Here is a 22,713-nt window from a genome sequence, read left to right on the forward strand (position 1 = left end):
GCCATTATCAGAAATGCAGTTAGTTCTGTTTTATTTATTACCCACAAAAGTTTTCAGTTGAAAACAATTTCCCAGCCCTTCCTGAAGTTTAGCTGCGATACAGACTGTCTGCCACCATCAGTGCAGGTCAGGCACAGTTCTCTTTGAAGCTGCACTTATCAAAGCAGCTTTTTCTTCTCCAAAAGTTTGCAAAGAGTAAGTCTGCTGCAGTTGGGTAGTGTTTTGTCAGCAAAATGAATTGACTTTTCTTAAGACAATAATTTTTCTCAGTTTGGAAAAAGGCTGCTAAGTGAACTTACAGGCAGAGTCACTAAAACAAAGAGCATTTTAGCTGCATCATTCTCTGACTTGATATATCTTTTCATTCCCTCACGTATTGTCTTCATTTGCACTGCCATTGTTTATCAAGAGTAACACTCTGCTTTCTTTTTCTTTGTCTGTTTCTGTGCTTTTTTTACATACTACTCAATACTGGGAACGCCCTTTGTAGAAGGAACTCCCTTCCTGATCCCATAGGACGTGCCAGCTCCACAAAAGTCAGTTTTCTTTTAAAGGAGTCTTAAAGAGTAAAGCAAGAGTGGAAATGTGTATGTGCACACTCATGCATGAAGGCTCCTGTGTAGTATGGAATCCATGCATATTTCACATGTGCCACCTTGCTTCTCTCCTCTTCCATAAATCAAGATGAAAAGTGTACAAGGGGAAGCAATGGCATGGAGATTTTGAATAATTAAGGTGTTGATTCCTCTGACTATGACACACTGTACACATTCCATAGGTAGCAACAATAAGAAGACTCTACTGCATTAGATTTCTCTCCACTCCCAGGTTTTCCAGCCTCAGTGGGCATGTTGCTAGAGTCCTTGACAACTTTTTAAGTCAAAACAGAAAGCAGACAATCTGTGTTTCATGACATGTGATGGGAAAGAAGTGTTTAATTAATCAACAAGAATGCATTACCAAGACAGCAACATATGTTTTACATTATCTGTAAATGCACTGTAAGGTAAGAAATAATTCATGTTGTGCCTGTTCTTGAGGGGGACAACATACTCTCATCCACGGAAATTCAAGGAGAACAGGGTAGGAGAGAAATCTCATAGGGAAGAACCTCGTAAAAGGCTTAATAATGAAAAATTCAAGTTAATTGTCTGACACAAGGAAGAGGCTGAAGACAGAAAAGCGATAAGACCCGTTTTGAACATAACCTGTGTTCCTTTTGTTAAATCATGTTCTGCTTTTGACTTTTTAAATCTTTTCAAGTTTTCATTTTGAGGAGTGAAGAATAAATGACTGAGCACTTTGGACAAAACCATCAGCTTAAAATAAGAAGTGTTTGTCTTTTCATAAGAAGCATTTCCTGTTGTGCAAAGGACTTTCTGCACATTGGCCCACGGAAGCCAGTATTGTACAAACCATGTCCTGTTCTTGTTCCTTACTTCACTAGGTACACTGCAGTGGCACGGGCTCCAGTGTGAAACAGTAAAAAGTGCTTCCTTTGGCTAAAGACTAGGAAAGGATTTGAATTCTTGATGATTTTGATCAATTCTTTTTCAAAGGTCACAGATTTCCTCATCTGAAAAACGGAGATAGTGATATTTAATTCTTTTATAAATGCCTACTGCCCAAAATGCTGCATGGACCTTGGTACTGCAGTCTTCATATCTCCTTAAAGTACATTGCAAACACGTATTGGAGACACAGTCCTGCTTTAGACTCGAGGTTATGAGGAGGCAGGACTGACAGAGGAGAAGTAAGTTGGAAGGGAAGAGGCAATGAAGCAAAAGTGAAGTGAGCAGGGTATCTACCATCAGTAAAAGTCTTGGCTTATCACTCACCAGACAACCTTTTTCTATAGATTTGTTTCTGATAAGCTGTGCTTTTAAATTTGTATTTGTTCAGTGCTCTGTTACTCCAGTTTTGAGCCAATAGCAAAGGAAATCTTGATTGATGTAGTGGTGAGTCACTGTTGCAATACGTGTGTTCAGTGGGGACAGACAGAGGTTGTACATTCAGCCTTCACTTTGTGCCTCTGACAACCCAGAGCTTCCTTAAACTTTCTTATTCCAGTCACACACGTTTTACATTTAGTTCCTCCATTTGCAAAAAAGGAAGAAAGAGGGGTTTTGAACAAATAGTTTTGCTGTCCTAAGTTTAAAACCTATCTAAATGCTACAATTAAATCAAAGAATTATTTTTTTCCTACACCCAGTATTTTTCATCTTCTCTGTCTCACTGTGCTGTATCCTCTCATATCATGGCACTCCCAAGACTTGGCAGTTGAAGAATCAGTGCCTTTCTAGCTTGAACTCCCGTACCAGTACTGGGATCTCCAGTTGAGGTCTTCTTAGCACTTCATTTACCAAAAGGTCAGTCCTGGCTTATGTCTTTAGGTGCTAGTGTTTTGCTTTCTTCTCTAATCATAAAAAGGAATGTTAGGGCATTCCAGTTGGTTGGAGAGGTTGTACAGCTAGATACCACTTAGAAGGAACAGCAGGGAATAACCAGTTCGTTTCCATCAGGCACAAAAAGGTAGAAAGAAATTGTCTGCTTCGGGGATTATGAAATCTTTTTAAGCACTTCAAACAAAGTACGATGAGCATGGGGCAAAGCTGGCAAGCTCCTTGCTGCAGCTGTCAGATCCTGAAAATTAGGGAATCAAATGTTGACACTTAGAAGGCTAGATGGTTCAATTACAAGTGATCCTAGGTAAAGCTGTGGTATTTTTAGCTCTCTACACAACACATTGTACTTTCCAGAGTTCAGCACAGGGCTCCAAGAACCTCGACTTTCCCAAGGTATCAGAATAGAATGGTATCATAGCTGTGCTCAGCTCCACTAGTTGAAATAAATATATATTTTTGAGAACATGGTCTTTTATTAACAGTCATGTGAGGCTTACATATTTATTTACGTAAGGAGCTTAATTTATTTCATAGAAATGCTCATCCATGCCTACCTGCCCACTGGTAGAACAATTTTAAAAACGTTTCATTTTGCAGCCAGAGAAAACAGTCAGTCTTGGACCGTAGATCTTGTCACTTTTCCTCTACTACTGTCTGGTCTGTCTGAATCCACCAGAAACAGTTACCCAGCTCAGACTAGGGGGATGGATTTTTAAGAGAGTAGCTATGAAGGAGCTCACACTTTGAACATTAAATGGTTTCAGCCAGGACCCAGGATGTATTGCCCTATCAGTTTGCTATCTTTCTCTTAACTTTTCACTAGGGTTCTCGGTACAGTTATATTCTTGTCTGTCAAAGGTTCCTTACACATGGGGGTCAGATTGTGAGAACAGAAGTGGCAAATCTGTAGGATTCTTACAGGAGCCAGAAGCTTTTTGCTGTAAGAAGTTAACCACCATTTAAGCCAAATATATGCAGTGATTCAGACAAATCTGAGCTGAACTGGATGCTCTTTCAGCACCCACTGGCATGAATAAATCATCGATTTTATTGATCTGTGCATTTTCAGTGATAACTGAAAATGGTTTTTCATTATAAATATTCTGATTGATCCAAATTATTAGTAATGGCTACTTTAATCCTTCTTTCCTGACCAGCAGCAAGCGCTCCTAGAAGAGATATCCTACTTAATGCTAATGAAGAATTTTCCTGATTGATCTATCCAACAAGCAGGCTGCAGAATACTTTTGTTTTAATAGATTGAGGTAGTACTGCTTGTATCTTTTAGAAGTTTGTCCCTCTATGTATGAGTTTATTAACTATATCCAACAGTGGCTGTACTAGCTTAAATTTAGAGTTTCTTAGGAAAAAGTACTGAAAATCTGTCATGATCAGGAACTTTTCCTAACTGAATTTTAATACTTTGGACAGTCTGTATCCTGTTAATTGGTCTAGTTAGAAAATTGAAACATCTGTTCCTCAATTCTTAATAAAAATACAGATAGTCAGCTAAGATTTTCTGCAGTTATTGTGCTTCTGCACATTATTTCATTAACAAAATTGTTTTAGGCATTTCAGAAAGAAATATGGGGTTTTTACAATTAATAGTTTATTTTCTGTAGTACTTTTGTATGAAGACTATTTCGATTACTATAACACAATCAAATTGATACAGTAATACAGAAAATACTATTTTTAAAGATTTGACTTGAAAGCAAGGGATTAATCTGGGATTTGTTCTTTTCTAAAAACAAGCTTATCCATTTTCTCCTTTAATGATAATCTTGGAATAAGAACCTTGCGAAAATTCCACGTGGGGCAAATGTTAGTTTTAAGGAGACAAAATGATGGGCTTATGGGGAAAGCATGAGACTAAGCATCAGAGGAGCTGGGCTTTGATCCCAATTCAGGAATGCACTGAAGCGTGTGCTCAACATCCTGATGCTCTTTCCTGGAGAGGGGAAACCTGCAAGACTCTGTCTGGTCCCACAGAAGCCATTTTAATAGCCATGATTTGATTTTGTCATATTTAGAATTGTTGTAATACTAAATTACATGGTAATTACTAAAGCATGGTAAGACTTAGTCTGGTGATATTAATCTCTTTCAGACTTTCACGAAAGCATGGTAAGACTTAGTCTGGTGATATTAATCTCTTTCAGACTTTAGTAAGTGGAGAAGCATAAAGGATCCAGGATTGCTGGGTTCTATCACTAAAAATGGAACATAATACAGGAAATCTGCCCAGGGATGCTAGATACCTGCACGCTGCAGGACACGATGTGAGAGATCAAAGTCCTGTTTTCATTCACTCGATTTCATAATCTACATTCCATGCTTGTTATGTTACGGTCACCCATAAAAATAGCCAAGTGAAAAAGCACAATCTTTCTTTGCTTTCATTTGGATAGTTTTTATATCTCCGGGGGGGCTCTGGCTTGGTTGGCAAACGTGGGGCTGCGGCCTTGTTTACTTGAACTGCTAACTCCGTGCCAGCATTTGGGTCTTGTCCAGTCGTTTAATCTTGGAAGCTTAAATAACTATTTGTGTGAAGTTGCTTGAGAAAGAAGAGCTTGGTAGTGGACATGGCCTTGAATGGTCCAGCCCCACGGCGCTGCGGGCTCCATGGGAATGCTGTAGGTTGAGCTTCAGGGAGCAGTTGACCTGGTCTATGGGAAAATGCTGCTGCTCAGAAATGGATTCCTTTGGGTCGCGTAGCTTTAAAGTGATATGGCTAGACAATGTTATTCTTTCCTGAACTATTCAAATTATTTAAAAGACCTTTTACCGCAGTAAAAGGCAATGTTTTATAGCGTTTTAAGGACTTGATTTTTTTTCATCTCCATATAGATGGGAGCATGAGATGTATGAAGCTTCAGAAGTAACGCTTACGCAAATGAAACCGCTGGTATTTTGCAAGAAGTTTATTTATAATTGTTGGAAACCTACAGAATGATTCTCAGCTTTTAGGCTGAGGAAACCTAATTTTGCCACAAGATCCTTGCAAGCTGCTGATTTAAGTGGAGTCAAATCTGGTAACTCCAGCTCTGAATTTGGCCCTGGATGTAAAGAAGGCTCCAGTTAGTGAGGTTTTGAAGAGCTAATCTCTGCTGTGTTTGGAGCAGATGAAGTCTTGTGAAAATTCTGCCAAACTATTGATCAATTTTCTACAGATGTTATAATTTTGCTACCATTGTTTCTATCTTGTTTTACCCTGTTTGCTGCAATAAAAGCACTGTGAAATGTTGTTTGCTTTTAAAAAAGCCGAGGCTGCAATGAAAGATAGACATCCATCTCCTAAAATGAATAGGTTTCACTTGTCGATGTGAGCAACTTGTAGTTCGTTTTGGATTAAATTTTTATTACATAGCCCTAACCTAATCAACTAATAATAGAACATTGGTGGAATCAGTTCTTTAATCAACAAGATTCTTTGACTTCCATTGTAAAATACATTATGCTTTGAATATTGAATATGCAAATACTCTACCTCCCACTCGAGCTATTTTCAAGACCTTAAAAGTAGCTATAGAAGTGAAGAGAATAATGGTTTGCTTTTCATCCTGAGATAAACTGACAGAAAATCGGTTAGAATTGATAGCTGTATGTGGTCACATATTAAGTAAGCTTAATCCTTTACATCATTCTTTACTATATTCCAATGGTCAAATGAAATATCTGGATCAAGACAGATGACTGACTGTGCTTTCCTTAAATTTTCCTCAGTTAGTTGGAGAGATTGTATTTATACTTCTATACTATGTATTTTGTACTTCTTGAGAATCACAGAAGACTTGGTATTGTCTAAGGAATAAAAAAAAAAAAAAAGTCTTCTGTATTAACGAAGAGGGCATATTTGAATTTGCTATGAAAAAGAATTAATTCTGGTAATGCTATATTAAGTGTGCCAATAATATAACAAAGACAGTACGACAGTAACAGAGCTGCCTCTGCCGCGCAGTGCTGTGGCTTAGGTGACCTTGTCTGTCCTTGTCCTAGGTATTATGCACAATGTAAAATGGTATTCCAAAGCCACACAGAGTCCAATCTGCATAGAGCACATTGAGTAATTTGTGGGTTTGTTCTTTCACCAAAAACGTTTATAGCTTTTGGCTTTAAAAATAGTTCTGGAGCATAGCAAGAGAGAAGCAGCTTTGGCCTAGATATTGCACAGGATGGCAGATGAACAGGGTTGATTTCATTGTGGGCATTTTGCCCAGGACACTTTTTATAGAACATACAGTTACTCTGGGGGTTCTTAGGCTGTGGTCACATTGGTTTTTTGGATTTATTCTTTAGAAGGGAGAAGGCATAATTTTGCAAAAAGACGAATTAATATACATTTCAAAATCTTAAGTTCTTCTGTGTTTGAGTTTTAAGCTTGTGTCCTTGGTAGCAGGACTCCTGTTTTCTCCTGGAGGCTGCCTGTTTTGTGCTCACTCTGCACACGCCAAGCCCCTCCACATCAAGTAACGTTCTGAAGCCTGTTCTTACATCATATACTCTAATAAATTTTATTTGCTTTCCACCTCTGGATCTGGATGTGGTTTTGAGCTGTGACTGGCATTTCCCTCACAGCTCTCACATCAAATATAAGAATAAGGGCTGAGCCTGTTTGACAGATGGAAAACATTAAGGCAAAGAAAAATATTACATGTTTGTTTCCACACCTGATATTTCATATGCTACAAATTGAGCACACACGGATTCAGATGTAAATTAGCTAAGGCTGTTGATCTGTAAGGATATGTATTATTTTGCTTTGTCTTTAATAAAAGTATAAATTCTCCATTACTTTAGATTTTGAGTGAAATATATATTGCATTTCTCTGCTTCTATGCAAGGACTCTGCTTTTATTTTCCTGTTTTAAAAACTTAGCCAGTGATATCATTTAGTTCTGCAGAAGTCAAGAGAACAGAACAAATTTTAACAACTGAGAACTAACATTTTTTTAAAAAAGAGTCTTTTCCCATGCCCTCTTCCAATTTTTCTGCACTTTCTTATCATGTGCAGAGCTCTTTGGAGCTACACACTGTTGATCTGTGCTCTGTTACAAGTGCAAGCCACCATTACATTAACTTTTTTTATTATCCATGATTCTCACAACGTTTTTGCAAAGAGTAATTGCTTTTCCAACTGTCAAATGGTGGTGAGTAAAACCCAATGATCTCACACATCACAAATGAGTGAGCTGGGACAGAAAGCAATAGAGCTGGTTTTCTTGATCTCACTCAGTGAACAAATGCAGAGCTGAAAATAAATAGACCCTGGGAATCCTGAATTCCAATCCTCTGTTCCAAACACTTAATCTTCAATACGCCATCCAAACAGGGTAATTACATTTTCTATAGCAACAGTCTGCGATAAGGCCCTTTTTTGCTTTAAGTTAAATGATATTTCTGTTCCCTCTCATTCCAGTTTAAACACTATGTTAATAAGCTCCGGAGCAAGAACACATTTTATAAAAAGAAGCGACTGGAAATAGCAGAAATTACAGCTGAGTATGGAATCCTCCAGAGGACGGAAGAACTTCTAAAACAGCGCCACGAGGCCCTTCAGCAGCAGTTGGTAATACAAGCATTTACTGCTCCCACGGCCCATCACCCTTCCTTCCTGATAACAGCTATATCATAAGATGGATGTTGTTTTGTTAGATTCTAATGTACATCATCCTTAGCTCTCCCGCTGTCGTTAGTAAAAGAGTCATTAGGGTATAACATTTATTTTTGTCTGGGACTCTGCTAAGCTGCTGTACTTTATGTTCAGCAACTGGTTTTTACAGGCAGTCATGATTGTTCTGCAGTTTCTTTTTAGACTGAGGGGTTTGACCCTGCTTTTTAAAGTCAATGGTAAATCTTCACTAACTCCAGTTAGAGCAAGGCTGGATACTTAAATTAGGTTTTGGTATCCACGTACATAGTAAGGGCTTTGAAAATTACCAACAGCAAGTAGGCTTCAAGTTACTGCTGCAAAATACATAGGAAAAGTATTTTATAAAAGAGCAGGCAGGAAGGAAACATTCTAACCCCAGAATAGTTAGAAGAAAATGTGTTTCACAGTAAGTGAAAAATGTAAAAGTGGATGAACGCTTTTTCTAAGCCAGAACAGCAGGAGGATTTTTGCTAAGCATAACTGTAAGCATTCAAGGAATATACACACATCCCAAACACAGGAGATTCCTTTTTTAGTTCACAAAAATCTACCGCTGTATTTTCTTCCAATACCAGTATTCTTGTTATCAAATGGGGTTTTTTTGTATGTACATATTTTGTATTTTTAAACACGAAAGTATTTGCCTTATTAAAATAAAATTGAAAGTGTGAAAATCCATAGGATGGACTTTGGAAAGACACTCACATAGATGCAGTGGATAATGCCATGCTGTTTCAAGAAGGCATTCATTGTTTAATTAAAAATAAAACCAGAACTGCTACCTGGGTAGAAAGAAGCACCTGAGCAGCAGGATCAAAGCCTTTTTCTTGCGATCGCTGCTCGGGCAGAAGGCAGGTGTGTGGATGTGTCCTCTCACAGCAGGATAACTCACGTACGCTACGTATCTCACAGAGAAACAGCAGAGACAAAGCACTCAAAGTTTTTGGTGAAATGCCCACACACAGTCAATGGTACATTCTTATTCAACTCTGATCTTTTCTAAACTACCTTGTGGTAAAGCTACGGAGCTTTGAGTTCGTGAAGTTCTTACCACCAGATGATTGGGTTGTATAGGGAAGAGTGTAGCCAGCAGGTCAAGGGAAGTCATTCTCCCCCTCTACTCTGCACTGGTGAGGCCACAACTGGAGTACTGTGTCCAGTTCTGGGCTCCCCAGTTCAAGAGGGACAGGGAACTACTAGAAAGAGTCCAGCGTAGGGCTACAAAGATGATTCAGGGATTGGAGCATCTCCCTTATGAGGAGAGACTGAGAGAGCTGGGACTCTTTAGTCTGGAGAAGAGAAGGCTGAGGGGAGACCTTATCAACGCCTACAAGTATCTCAAGGGAGGGTTGAAGGAGGAGGGAGCCAGACTCTTTTCAGTGGTTCCCACCGAGAGGACGAGGGGCAACGGGCACAAGTTGGAACATAAGAGGTTCCACTCAAATATGAGGAGAAACTTCTTCACGGTGAGGGTGACAGAGCCCTGGAACAGGCTGCCCAGGGAGGGTGTGGAGTCCCCTTCTTTGGAGATTTTCAAAACCCGCCTGGATGCAGTCCTGAGTAACATGCTCTAGCTCTAGGCAATCCTGCTTCAGCAGGGGAGTTGGACTAGATGATCTCTATGGTCCCTTCCAACTCTAGAAATTCAGTGAAATTCAGTGAAATTCAGTGCACGCTTCTTCCCCGTAGAATCAAATGTACTTTCTCTAGCCCTGGGCATAACGCTCTGTCAAACTGCACACTGCTGTTAGAGTTTACAGAGTGCTCCCACCGTGGCAGCAGTTGCTATGAGTAGAGACAAATATTTTCTTAAACGTATGGTTGTAAAAGGTTTTGGAGGATAACGGACCTGGAGTTCATGGATATATGGCGCTTTTAAGAATGAATGTTTTGCTTTTTAGCAAATTGTGGATGCTTTACTCAACATTTAGTTTTTAGATTCCAGAAAATACCCTCGTACGTACTTAATGAGGAAGCATTGCTAAAGACCATTGCGTCAACGTAAAATTAAATGTAAAGTTTATGTAATGTAATGCTAGAATTTGATAAGATGGTATTAGTATTAGTATAACGAATACAGTGTTTACTTAGTTTTCCTTGACAATTGTTTAAAAAATAATTAGCTACATCCTCAGATAAAGCATCTGGATTTTACATACTGAACTTCTTCAGAGCCTGACCTAGAGCCCACTTTACTGTGTGGAAACTTTCTGTTAATTTCCTTGGGCACTGGATGACCAAATAGTGTGTTTACAGAAAGTTGTTATTATCCTACCGTACAGGCACTAGACAAAAAGTTAGTTGTTCTGGAATCTAAATTATTAATCACTTTTGAAATAAATTGATTAGAGTACTTACCTTTTCTGCTTTCTTACAATATTTTGGCTCAATGAAGGAATTTGCAATGTTACTTGATTAACGGACTCACACTTGGCATTGATTTCTTTTGTGTCTGCAGCAATCTATTGAAGACAAGAAAGGTATTTCTGGATATAGTTACACCCAGGAGGAGCTGGAGAGAGTTTCTGCAGTAAAGAGTGAAATGGATGAAATGAAAGGCCGAACGCTAGATAACATGTCTGAAATGGTGATTTTTGTCTTAAGCTACTGCATTAACTCAATTTGAATATCTGGTTCCTCAATGTATAAAACCAAGTTTAATATTTTTGTCTGAGGTTTTTCATTTTCTTTTAATCTATTTATATATATATCTAAAATTTCAAATAGCATATATTTGCAAAGGTAATCTTGAAAGAGTTTAATAAAATGTGCATTTCTTTTAATGTACAAAGAAGAAATTTAGAATTATAAAAAAAAGTCCTACAAATAAATCGTACTTTCTTCCCCTTCAGAACCATTTGGGATACCAAGTCTTGTTGTCTTTGGTTTTTTGCTTTTTTGTGATTTCACAAGTGGTTTCATACTTATTCTTGCACATTATCTGAAAGAGACGAATGGTTTGAATCTTTAACAGAATCTTTTTCTAAAGTGTTTGTAAATCACTGGAGTTAAGCATTTGTTAAAAAAATACATAATATGCCTCAAGAGCTAAATATCTTGTCTTTTTCTCTGTAGCCTGATTTTCAATTGCCCTTAGATCTCTCATGTTTTTATTTAACTTTCCACATAGCCATAGAAGCAAGACAGAACTTGAATTTCTAAATTGAAAATATTATAAAAGAGCAAAAAGCAAAATAGCATTCCTGGAAATTGTTAGGGCACTTAAATAAAGTGGTATAATTAAACAGAACCACTCTCAAATAGAAAGCTGGATCGAATTTGAATTTTCAGTATAAATAAATGACTCTGTTTTAGCATTTTCAAACTTTATTTAACCTATGCAGGGTTTGTTTTTTTTATTTTCTTAAGGATTTCTCCCTTTGTCTCAGTCCACCTCGGCAACTCCTTAATTTTCCCCTACTCCTTAAGCTCCTTAGGTGTCTGGCACACAGGCTGGCTTCTGGAATTTTCTATGATGTTCTCAGTTGAAAAAACAGGAGCAGAATTTGTCTTATTTGTGGTAATGCCCCCACTGCAACACGGGCTCTTTGCCTTTGTTAGTTAGGCCTGAACTTGTGCTATATGTAGCCCAGGCTCCATCACACCTGTTGTTCTCTCCATATTTTGGTTTTCTTCTCTTTCATTTCACATTCCTAATTACATAAATGTACTATTGGTATCATAATGTTAACGTATAGTGTCTTGTCCCTTTATCAGGTAAAAAAACTGAACACTACGGTGGCCGAGAAGAAGGCAAGCCTAGCTCCTGTCATCAAAGAACTGAGACAGTTGCGTCAAAAGTGCCAGGTTGGTAGAAACACTTGTTTCGTTCTATGTAAATAAAGTCAGAATCACAAAGAAGTCTGATTTACAGCTCCCTCTAATGCTGCACAAGGACACAATCAACTCTTAAGGAAAACTGGACATGGCAAATAGGTGATTTCTGATAGTGATTTGCAACAGGCACCGTGTAAAAGACTGGAATTTGTAAAAGCTGTCAGTGCAGGCAGAAAATCAGGCTGAAAATTTTATCCTTTATAGCAATTCTTAAAATTACTACACAAGGGGAAAATTTTTAAAATCATGGTTCAAAACCATATGGGAGTTACTTTTCGAATTGGTTCAGAGCTTTTCCTGCATCTTGGCACTAATGATCTCAACTAACACTCCTTTTTCAATGGATTGAAGTAATGTCTCATCCAAATACTTGAATACATTGATGTGAGTCCTATATTAGTCTGTAGGAACGACAGATTTATCCATTTGTTTTCAGAATTTTATAGAGAGCTGAAAAACAAGTCATTCATGTCCACAGCTGCTCTAAGCTGGCTCATTACCATGGAAGTAAATAGAGCCATCTATTTATCTATCAACCAAATTTCCAGAAAACTTACTTCTAGTGGTTCTATTAAAAGTGTCAGCAGATGAAGTCCAGCTAAAGGTGTTTGTTGTGTACAGCTAGAAAGTTGCCTTTTCATAGGTAGCAAGTATATTAATCCTTTCTTCATCTCTCTTTTTATAATTGCTTTTCCTTCTGGCAAACCCTGCCCTATTGAGCTACCGCATTAAAGCTGTGGATGTGGCTGTGAAGAGGAGATTTGGGTGCTGTGTTGTGGTGTGTTTGGCTGATCCTCCCCTCTCCATGGGGGCTGGTGGCTTCCCCGTGTGTAACGATACCCGTGTGCCTGCTGGGTGTGTGTCAGTGCTTGTGAGTGTGCCAATAGCTGTGCCTGATGGGAGAGACCGACAAGAACAGCCTCTGCCTGAATGGCACGTGTCAGTCAATTGAAGATTTCATTTTTGTACCCTTTTGCCCTTTTCACGTAAGGAATTAACTCAAGAATGCGACGAAAAAAAAATCCAATACGACAGTTGTGCGGCGGGGTTAGAGAGCAACCGCTCTACGCTGGAACAGGTAAGATGGTGGCTTGGTACAGGGGTTTCCCTGCCTCCCCTCTGCATATGGAAAGTACAAATCCACTCCAGGTGGAGATGAGTCATTAGTGACCCACAACTCTGAAAATCATGCCCAAAGCTGCTGTGGGCCAGCTGCACTTACACATCTCCTGCTCTGAAGAGCAACACGTGAACTCGGTGGTACGTCAGTCCTTCCACCCACCTCCAGCTTCCTTTAGCAAGGGTGTTGGAAGAGAAGGTGCCTCTGCCAGAAATCCTGCTGACCTAGATATTAGGTCAGGAAAGAATTTGACCATAAAATGAGGATTAATTTATCAAGACAAATCTTCGTACGCGTTTAGCAGATTCATCAAATAAGCAACCAACCCAATGGATAATTAATACACTGAAATTGATGGCAAGGATACTTCATTAAATGTGACTCTCTTGTATTCTTGCATACGACAGGCTTTTTAAAACACAGCCATACAGGTACAGTTAAGAGCTTGTATGTATATATTTTATGCATTACTTGAACTATAGCACTTTTAGGAGGGGAGGTACTTAAACCAGCACAATCCTTTAAGGTGTGGACAGTGTTCCTATGTTTATATGAATCTGCTTGATCTCACTACACCACCTTCTGTGAATTTTGTCTGGACTTGATTTTTCAAGGCCTTGCCCATGTAAGGAGTATATTTCAAAATAAAAAAGGCATATATTTGAAGTGTGGGTGGATATATAGATAATTCTTTTCCTGCACTAGAAGTACCTTTGTATGGCTTTATCCAAGCGAAATAAAAGAATCCACAGATGAACCTACGATGGAGTAGACCTTCCATAAGAACTATTTTATGATAGCAATCAAGGCTTTTTTCTTGGCAGACAAATCTTAGTCATTTTCTAACACATGATGACAATCACATCCACTGATGGAGCTGGACACGGCTGTCAGCAAACTTTTGCAGCTGAACAGCAGGTTCATTAGGTTTTCCAGTCGATGGTCTGAAAATCCCATGGTGACAGAGCTTTGGAGCTGACAACTGCTGTGTGACCCAGAGGACAAGAATCCCGTTTGGATTATTAGGGTTTAATGGAATGGAACATTTAGAGATGGGAGTAACCCACTATTTCCATACTCCTCAACATAATTTTTGATTGCTAATTAACATACCATTAATATGTCTGTAGCTTCTAACATACATTTTGCAGCTGCGTTCCAGGAAATGCTTATTCACAACTGTATTTAGCACTTAAGACGTGCTTAGGAACAAGAGTCTTGGCAGCACTTGTGAAGTGTCTGTTAGAAGTCAGTCATATTAATAAACACCTATTAACAGTCATTTAGCAGCTCTAACTGTGGCTGAAACTGCAAATCTAAAAACATCAATTGTCTTTCACTTTATAATTTGGGCTTTACGGAAGTCTTTTTTAGGAACATTTAAGAAGTTATCGATTCCATATTTTGCCTGTTTCTGTTACGAACTGTCATGGTTTGTACAGAAACACTGGGCATCTCCTCTGGACTTTCAGTTACGATGTCCTTTGAAATTTTGTTCTTGTCCTACAGGAAGTGAAAGGACTTCTTGAGGAGTGTGCTCAGGAAGAAAGCAACTACCGTTATATTAACTGCATGAAAAGGGTAAGATGGCAAGAAGGACCAAATTGTTCATTGTGAAATGAAATAGGAATGATAATTTAATTTTTTTAACTATGTATTTCTTTATAGAATCTAGAAATACAGCTGCAGCGTGCCAAAGAAGAAATGAAGGCATATGTGTCCCCAGACCCCCAGGAGAGACGAAAGGCAATTCGGTCAGTACAGCAACATCTTTCCTTTGTGTCAACTCGAGGATATTCATAAACCGAGGTTCGAGTTAGGAATTTTCTCACTGGCATTTGAACCGGAGGAGTTCACCTGATAAATTTAGAAACACTATAATAATCTAAAAATAAGCATCTCGAATTCCAGTATATACTGCTGTAAACCTACGAGTTCTCTCAGACATACCAAGAGATTTTCCCTTCCTGCAGGAGATTATAGGCCCCCGATAGCGGTTTTAACTTGCAGCCCCTGCTGGCACCAGCTCAGAGAAGCTGTGCCTCGACCAGGTCCCGCAGGAAGCGTGGCTCTACCAGACATGAGGCCTCTGCCAAGAGTAGAAGGTCTACCACCTCTCAGAGAGCAACCATATGCTGCCCTCAGGTTCTGGCCATTTCTTGGAAATCTTCTTTCAGGTATAATATCTGTCACCATCACTGGTACGGGGACGGAGGAGCGCATCTCCTCATCCTACATGGAGTTTGGTTTGCTCTTATTTGCAGTTCTTACTGGAGGTAGAATAAATACTCTTCTGCACCATCACACTAACCTTCATCTTTACACTCAATTTAATTTACTCAAATATAAAGACAGTTCCATCATCCTGTGGGTATTTTCAGGATGCCTTGCCATTGCCTGGTAGGGAGAGAAGCAGAAAAGGTTATGAATTGAGCTGATGAATTTTTTTTTTGGTGCGGTTTTCCATTTTAAATGATGCACTCCTGCCAAAGATGGAAATGTTCTCTGAGAATGAGATATTTTGAATTAATTATCTGTGCTAAGAAGTCTAAACATTACCATGTCATACAGATATTTTTGCACTTTACTGCATATTTTTGTAAAAGTATCCAGTTTAAAATTTTGTGTATGTTTAATCTATTAATGCAATATTAAAGTGAAACACAGTCCAGGCAATAAAGTCAACAAGCTGGTTCAGCCCCATCAGAATTAAATGTCAGGAAAATCCAAAACAAAACATTTATAACTTTAATTTGGTAAACCTGTCAAACCTTGTTCTGTTTTTTATTCTTCATAATTACTTTTTCAAAATTCCAGAATTTTGCAGAAAATAGAAATTCTGTTTTCCAGCTAGTTTTATCTTTGACCCCAAAAAATGTCTTAGGTCCTAGCTATCAGCAAAATAAACAAGCGTGAGTTGTTGTCACTAATTTTACAAAGTGGTATTTGGCTTTCACAACGTAGTATTTCTCAGTCATGAAAATACTTATCAAAATTCATGTTTGCTGGGTTTGATCAAGCGTCTTTTTAATTTTTTAATGAATGGAATGAGTGAAAAACACTCTGATATGTTGAAATCAGGATTGGATCTCCTTAAAGGTGTAGTCATTGCTGTACCAAGCAATCTCCATAGAGTATGTAATTATTACTTCAGAGCAGAGGGAGCATCAGCTCTGCCTTGTACCTCTCCATGTCACAGTCTGCATCAATCAGCATTCTCACAGTTTGCTTTTCTTAGGCTTTAAAAAGCCCCAGCAACATTGTTCCTTGATGTGAGGCCTTTTCTTAGATTTCTGCATTTGTATTTCGGAGACGGGACAGATTGTTGCTGGAGATCTGTGTAATCTGTTGTCTCAGAGCTCTGGTTCGTGTACCATCTTCTGTACAACGTGCCAAAACGCTTCACAGAATTGTCCCATTCACAAAACAATTTAAAAATATGACTGAGCAGCAAAGCAAAGACAGAACTGCTTCATTAGGTAATTAATAGTAATTCTACATTCCATTTGAAAGCTTCAAATCCAACATGCTGACATCACAATGGGAAAAGAAAAAGAGTAGTTTTCTGTCAGTTCTCAAAGGGGATGGAATTTCCTAAGTTATCTGTCCTCTTAGGACTTTTTACCTTTCAGAATAATTTCTGAACCTTTCTGTTGCAGTGGTGGCAACAAGGGAAGTACCATCAGTTGGTAGTAAATGTAACCAAATGTCATTCAGATTCACAAGAGGCAATTTCTCCCCTCATTGTGAAGTGCAGTAAAACAAGGCAGTAGCTGACCACTAAGATTTTATGGGGGTTCACAAGAGGCAATTTCTTCCCTCATTGTGGAGTAAAAAAAAAGGCAGTAGCTGACCACTAAGATTTTATGGGCTCTGGAATGGGGCCATGGACATGGATAGCGACATGTCAAAGCAAGTGAGAAAACTCCAGGGATTCCTTCAGAAGATACAGAGAGATGAGGTTGTCTTCCTCCATCAGATCCTTCGTGAAGTAGAAGTTGTCCCAATGCACGTTGTGCTGGTATCAGGGGAGCAGCATCTCCTGCTGCTCTAGAGCACGAGGCAGAGGTCACTAGGAAATGAAGGGTTCGGTTAATATCCATCACACAAACCTTCTGCCAGGGTCTAAGGCATGAAAATATTTAAACACTATGTAGCAAACAATGTAGGAAAAATAAGAGTAAGAAAAGAATCAAAACTGCTAATGTTAGGGTCAGAGAAGAAAATGACGAGGAGATAGAATGTGAGTGGAGGCTAAGAAGCCCCTTATTCCATCTCCCAAAATAATGGAAGGCTGTAGAAAAGAGAAGATTTGTCTAATGACAGCCAGTGAAACAGCAAAACGAAGCAGAAGGATGAAAAGAGAAGCGGCTGTGAGAAAAAAATCTTGGTGATGATGTGAATATTCATTAGTATGAAAGAGAAGAGAGCTCAGCCAAGCAGCTGAGGAAGCGTGGGTCAGGCAGCAGGCACTGCCCTTTTATGGCCTGGCAGGGAAGGGCAGGGTCGGGGTTTATTCACAGATGCTGAGCAAAAAAATGCTCCGACTCAAATAGTTGTGAAATGAGCATCCACAAGGGGAGTATTCACCCAGACAAGGCAGCAAAGCCAAATGCTGGAATTAAGCACAATTCCAGCTATGTCATCCCAGGTATGGCCAGGGGAATGTGGAGGGAGCATTACCAGGCTCTCCCCTGCCCCGGCTTCACTTGATTTCACTTGGGGAAATCATCCCTCTCACAGTGACTATACACATTTCTGACCTTCTGTGAGAGGTCACAGAGCTGTCACATTTAAATGAATTACAACAAAGTACGACGTAGAGATCGTTGCAAAATACAAAACGAGAGGATAAAATTTTTTTGTCTAGATGTCCTTTTAGAATGTGAATGTATTTTTCAGCAGTCACTGGAATGTAAACGGAGTAAAAATCAACCATAAATAGAACTGCACTTTCCTAACAACGTATTGAACAAAAAATGCCTTAATTCAGACCCTCTTTATTGAATATAAACTCTCTGTTCCGTGGAGTCACTTCTTAGGAATGTGAAAAGTTAATTTTCTTCTCTAAAAATAGAAATTTGTGGGTTTTTTAATGAAGTTATTAAGTTGCATTCTTTCCAGCCATCATTATAAATAGTAAAGAAAAACTGACTAGGAAAGACATCTAATCTTCTGATGATTACTTTGAAAACTCTACTTCAATTAAAAAAAAAAAAAGTATGTTCTTAAGGTCAGATGTGTGTGAACATACGCTGTGTGCCAGTGGAAACAAGACTGGCTGTGGCTTTCCCTCTCCTCGGCGTGTGAGGGTGGCTGGGGATCAGCTGTGCAGCACAGCCCTTGCAGCAGCCTCAAGACAGCTCTGATTTGTTCTGGCAAGAATTGTCCAAGGGTGAGAGATCCTAAAACCATCCGGCGTCATTCCTGGCGCGTCCCTTCTGCAGGGAGCGGGGCCGGGAACGCCAGGTGCCAGGGGCCCAAGTGCTCCGGTCGCAGGCCGGGGGTACTTAAAAATGGAAGGAATATAAGAAAGGCAATGCCTTGCTTCGACACGGCTGCTCACTGTGCTCTAGCAAACCTTCCTGCTCTGGTGTCAAGAAGGCTGATATTTCTTTCTGGAAATTGGGATTTCTCTACACAATGTTCTTCTGCCCTGAGCAATGTGGAAAGGTCTTTAGATGAGCTGTGTTATTTTGTGGTCTGCTAGCAAACTCTCAGCCTCTAAGCGTACCCGTTGCACACAAAATATAATAATTGATTTTTTTTTTCAAGTGAATCAGTGAAAATACTCGGGGTTTTTATTGTCACGTATTAAAAAAAATATTTTAAAAAGTACATAATTATCTGAATCCTGCTGTTATGCTTTGCATATTATATTGTCAGGTTTCATGTATCAAGTTTGCATATGTCAGAAAGTGATCCAGCCACTTGTTACGGACAAAGGTGCACAGCCAAGATTTTTAATAATGAATGTCAACAGTTATGCTTCTAAGCCTATATTTAGGCACGTAAATGTGACGGCTGTTTTCTGAAAGTGAGGAACGCGCAGCGGTTCCATTGCAGTCATCGGATTTGTTAAACCTGAAACACTATTCCCCTTCGTTCCTGTATTTTCCCACTCATTCTGAGGCTGCATCCACAGCCATTAAGGGCTGGGGATTTGTAAACTCTGATGCTTGTACAATGAGGCCACTGGCTGACCTCAGATACCACCAGCATAAATACATTATTAAAAAGGGATCAAGGATGTCTTATCTTAAACGATCTTGCTGTTGTCCACAAGCTGGCAGGAGCAGTAATCGTGCCTGCTTCAAAAACGCAGGAGAACTGATCCAATATCACTTTTCCCAACTGTTCAACTGAGAGAATCAGAGAGGTCTGGTCCTTGATGTCAAGGAATGTGTTGTCCAAGGTTTCTTCATGCTTCCTCTTCTCTCTCATTTGTAAACCTCCCAATACTTCCGTAATTTTCCATGTTTGCACCATTATTCTGTCCTATTACATAGAACCAAATAAAATCATAATAAAATTATTTAATATTTCCTTTAGAGAGCAGTATACACGGATGATCCTCGAGCAAGAAAACCTTGGGAAGGTAAGAATGAGGTTTTTACCTTGCGAAAACATTGTACGGTTCATATTTTTGTGGGGCTTATTACCAAAGGCTGTGGTCAGTCTTTTATAAAAAGCATATTGCAGCCTACAAAGAAAATTCCATTACTGCTGGCATTGGTAACTAATACCCTGAAAAGAGATCCCGCTCGCTCTCCAGGGCTTGATTTCCTGCAGAGTAGAGCATGAGCCGCTTGTAAAAGAGCGTCAAACAGCTTAACGTGACAGCACATTCCCCGAAAACCATTTGGACCAGAAACTGAAGCATGGGCATAACAAACAGTGCCAGCTCAAATTTTCTGTTGTATATAAAGCAACCTGTTGAAGACAATAAATTTGGAGCCTGTCAGTCTTATCGCTGTTCTTAAAGGCCAAGGGATCATCAGGGCAGCGGTGTTAAACAAAAGCAGTTGTCCATTTTTAATCTTGTATGAAGCTCAGATCAGCATGGGCGAGGTTAGACTTTACCAATTCACACTAAACATCTTTCTTTTCTTAGTTTCCTTTTTATGGTGAGTCTGTGAGCGATTTCTACAGGTTTCAGCCACCACTATTAATAATCAGTAGCGGGTTTCATTGTAAAACATTAATTTCATATTTATAATATGTTGTGAATCCACTGCAGCTTGGATTGTGCAGAGTGATACTGCAAGAGCTCTGTATGGAAATGAATTCAGAATTTTAGCATAACTTCTCAAATAGATCAGACTGTTATTTAGACAGTTTTAAAATATTGAAATAATTGTCAATCCATACAAAGCAGAAATCTGAGTCCCAGGTGTTAATGCATTTATCACTTGTAAGGAGTGTTATCATCTTGAACAAAATAATACTTCAGCATATTAAAAGTCTTTGTTATTCCAAGCTGCCTCCGTAAGCACTTTTTGTGATGTACAGCTGTTCCAAAAATGTAATATTTTTTGTATTTTTAACAGAAGTTACGAGAGAAGCAGAAAATTGTACGGGAAAGTCATGGGCCAAATATGAAGCAAATCAAAATGTGGCAGGATTTTGAGCAGTTAATGGAATGTAAGAGAGAATGTTTTCTGAAACAACAAAATCAAACGGCCATTGGTCAAGTCATTCAGGAAGGAGGGAAAGACAGGCTGGTGTTATGAATTCTTCTTTCTACCAACATAAAGTAGGAAGACGGTGTGTTCCTTCCTGAAGGTAACCCCTTACTAAATATTGTTGCTTTCATTATTTTGTGTAAATTTGTTGTATATAATTTGGTTTTGGTGGATAAACAAAGAGAATTAACCACTCTAGGAAGGTTTTCCTCCATGGTTGAAGTGACAACATCCCGTAGTTAGGAAGATCTGTTACGAGAGCTGCACCAGGGTGAACCTCATCGTAAATCTTTGGTTTATGAGGCTAGGAATGGCACGCATCTGCAGAGAGATCAAAGGAAAAGAAATCCTTTTCCAGGGTCACAGAAAACTTAGGTAATTGCTCTGTTCCTTATTCTCTGTCACTAAGGTTACATCATGTTGTATAATTGTGGCCCTCCTGGCTTGGCCCTCGCCTTCCCTATTGTCTTTATTCATCGAGTGTGACTGACAAGAATGGAGCCATTTTCTCTCTGAGCTGCACAGACCTCTCCTGCAACTCCTGCTCATACTTTCCTTGCACGCTTGAATTCAACTGATTGTGCTTCCAGGAGACAGTTCATTGCTACAGCGTCAGGAGTAGGTTCTGAGAACAATTACTTGGACTCTGAGATTTTTCCATTATCTTTTGTTGTTGTTTTTAACAGATGTATTTTCCTTGCACATAGACCTTCCTCTGTTTTTTCTGAGTTGCCCACGAGAAAGTGTAAATAGTGGTTGAGGAGAGGCTTTTGGAGGACATTTTGTGCTGTTCTGTCTGTGCAGGGTGGTTCCACAGTGATTACACGGCCCAAAGAGGCTCATCCCAGGGATGGGGGTTATTGATGGGTGTAAATGTGGCACAGTGGCTGTTGCATATGTTAGGGTGGTATGTAAAACAGGTTGACAGACTGTCTCTGCCTTTGACCCGGGAGCTACAGGCAACTGTCACTGCCCTTAAAATTGCGTCACGAGACCCGGAGCTGACCCAGGGGAAGAGGAATGAGGTGAGGCTTGAGACTGTCCCTCACGCTTCACCATCTCGGATGAGCGCCCTTCAGCCACAACCAAAGAGCAGGAGCAGAGAGATAAGTCTGTGGGACCAGAACTCCTGCTGTTCTTCTTTAGTCTCTGGGCTCATTGAATTTCTAGATAGGGGTGGGGTTTTTTTGCTTTTTCTGACTGAAGTAAAATGTCTTTTCAGGACATAAAAAATAATTTCGCTTTCTCTGGTACCTGACTATGAGATCTTCTGCTGTTTTCTATATCAAGAGAGAGAATGGCAATTATATAGTTCCTAGTTTGCCTTTGCATTAAATATATTTGTTAACAGAACTAAAATAAAATCAGACTTCTACATTTTGACTGTACGGTATTCTTTTTTTTTTACATTTCTTGGGTGGAAGAAGGTAAATTATTAGCGACAAGTAGCTTGCTGGGCCACGGGCAAAAGAGGTTGGAACGGATCATTTAATGACATTTATTTCAGATGTCCCCAAAGGGTTCGAAACGGCAGCGTGTGTGTAAGGAGTGGGCCTCAGATCCGTGGATCCCCAGGACATCCTCATGTAAGCCCTCCCACACTGTGAATAGCTGAGGATAGTCTTTCTCAACAGCTGCACGCTGCTCTTTCCCAGGACGAGGAGAAGCAGCTTGTTTTCCCCACACACATTTTCAGGGAGCGCGGAAGGAAGGCTGTGGTGTGGGACACGGGCACAGGTAGATGTGGGTGGGGTGGGGAGATGGGGCAGGGTTGCCACCACCTGCTGCTTCTGGGAGTTATCATAGAATCATAGAATCATAGAATTGCCCAGGCCGGAAGGGACCTCCAAAGGCCATCTAGTCTGACCCCCCCGCAGTCAGCAGGGACACCCCCAACTAGACCAGGCCGCCCAGGGCCTCGTCGAGCCTCTCCTTGAATATCTCCAGGGAAGGGGCCTCAACCACCTCCCTGGGCAACCTGTTCCAGTGCTCCACCACCCTCACAGTGAAGAA

General features: G+C 39.7%; 1 protein-coding gene across 3 annotated transcripts in view; it reads left to right on the forward strand.

Moving 5' to 3' along the window:
• IFT81 (intraflagellar transport 81) overlaps positions 1–22,077 on the forward strand; it is a 44,316-nt gene extending 22,239 nt beyond the window's left edge. For all 3 annotated transcript variants that reach the window (XM_014962101.1, XM_014962107.1, XM_014962115.1), the window contains exons 12-19: positions 7,825–7,974; positions 10,517–10,645; positions 11,776–11,865; positions 12,887–12,973; positions 14,525–14,596; positions 14,684–14,769; positions 19,568–19,613; positions 20,566–22,077. In XM_014962101.1, the coding sequence (XP_014817587.1) occupies positions 7,825–7,974; positions 10,517–10,645; positions 11,776–11,865; positions 12,887–12,973; positions 14,525–14,596; positions 14,684–14,769; positions 19,568–19,613; positions 20,566–20,748 (843 nt within the window). In that variant the 3' untranslated portion in view covers positions 20,749–22,077. The remainder of the gene's footprint in view (positions 1–7,824; positions 7,975–10,516; positions 10,646–11,775; positions 11,866–12,886; positions 12,974–14,524; positions 14,597–14,683; positions 14,770–19,567; positions 19,614–20,565) is intronic.
• The last annotated feature ends 636 nt before the right edge of the window (positions 22,078–22,713 follow it).

This window comes from Calidris pugnax, unplaced genomic scaffold (assembly GCF_001431845.1).
Source record: "Calidris pugnax isolate Ruff unplaced genomic scaffold, ASM143184v1 scaffold32, whole genome shotgun sequence".
Classification (NCBI taxonomy): domain Eukaryota; kingdom Metazoa; phylum Chordata; class Aves; order Charadriiformes; family Scolopacidae; genus Calidris; species Calidris pugnax.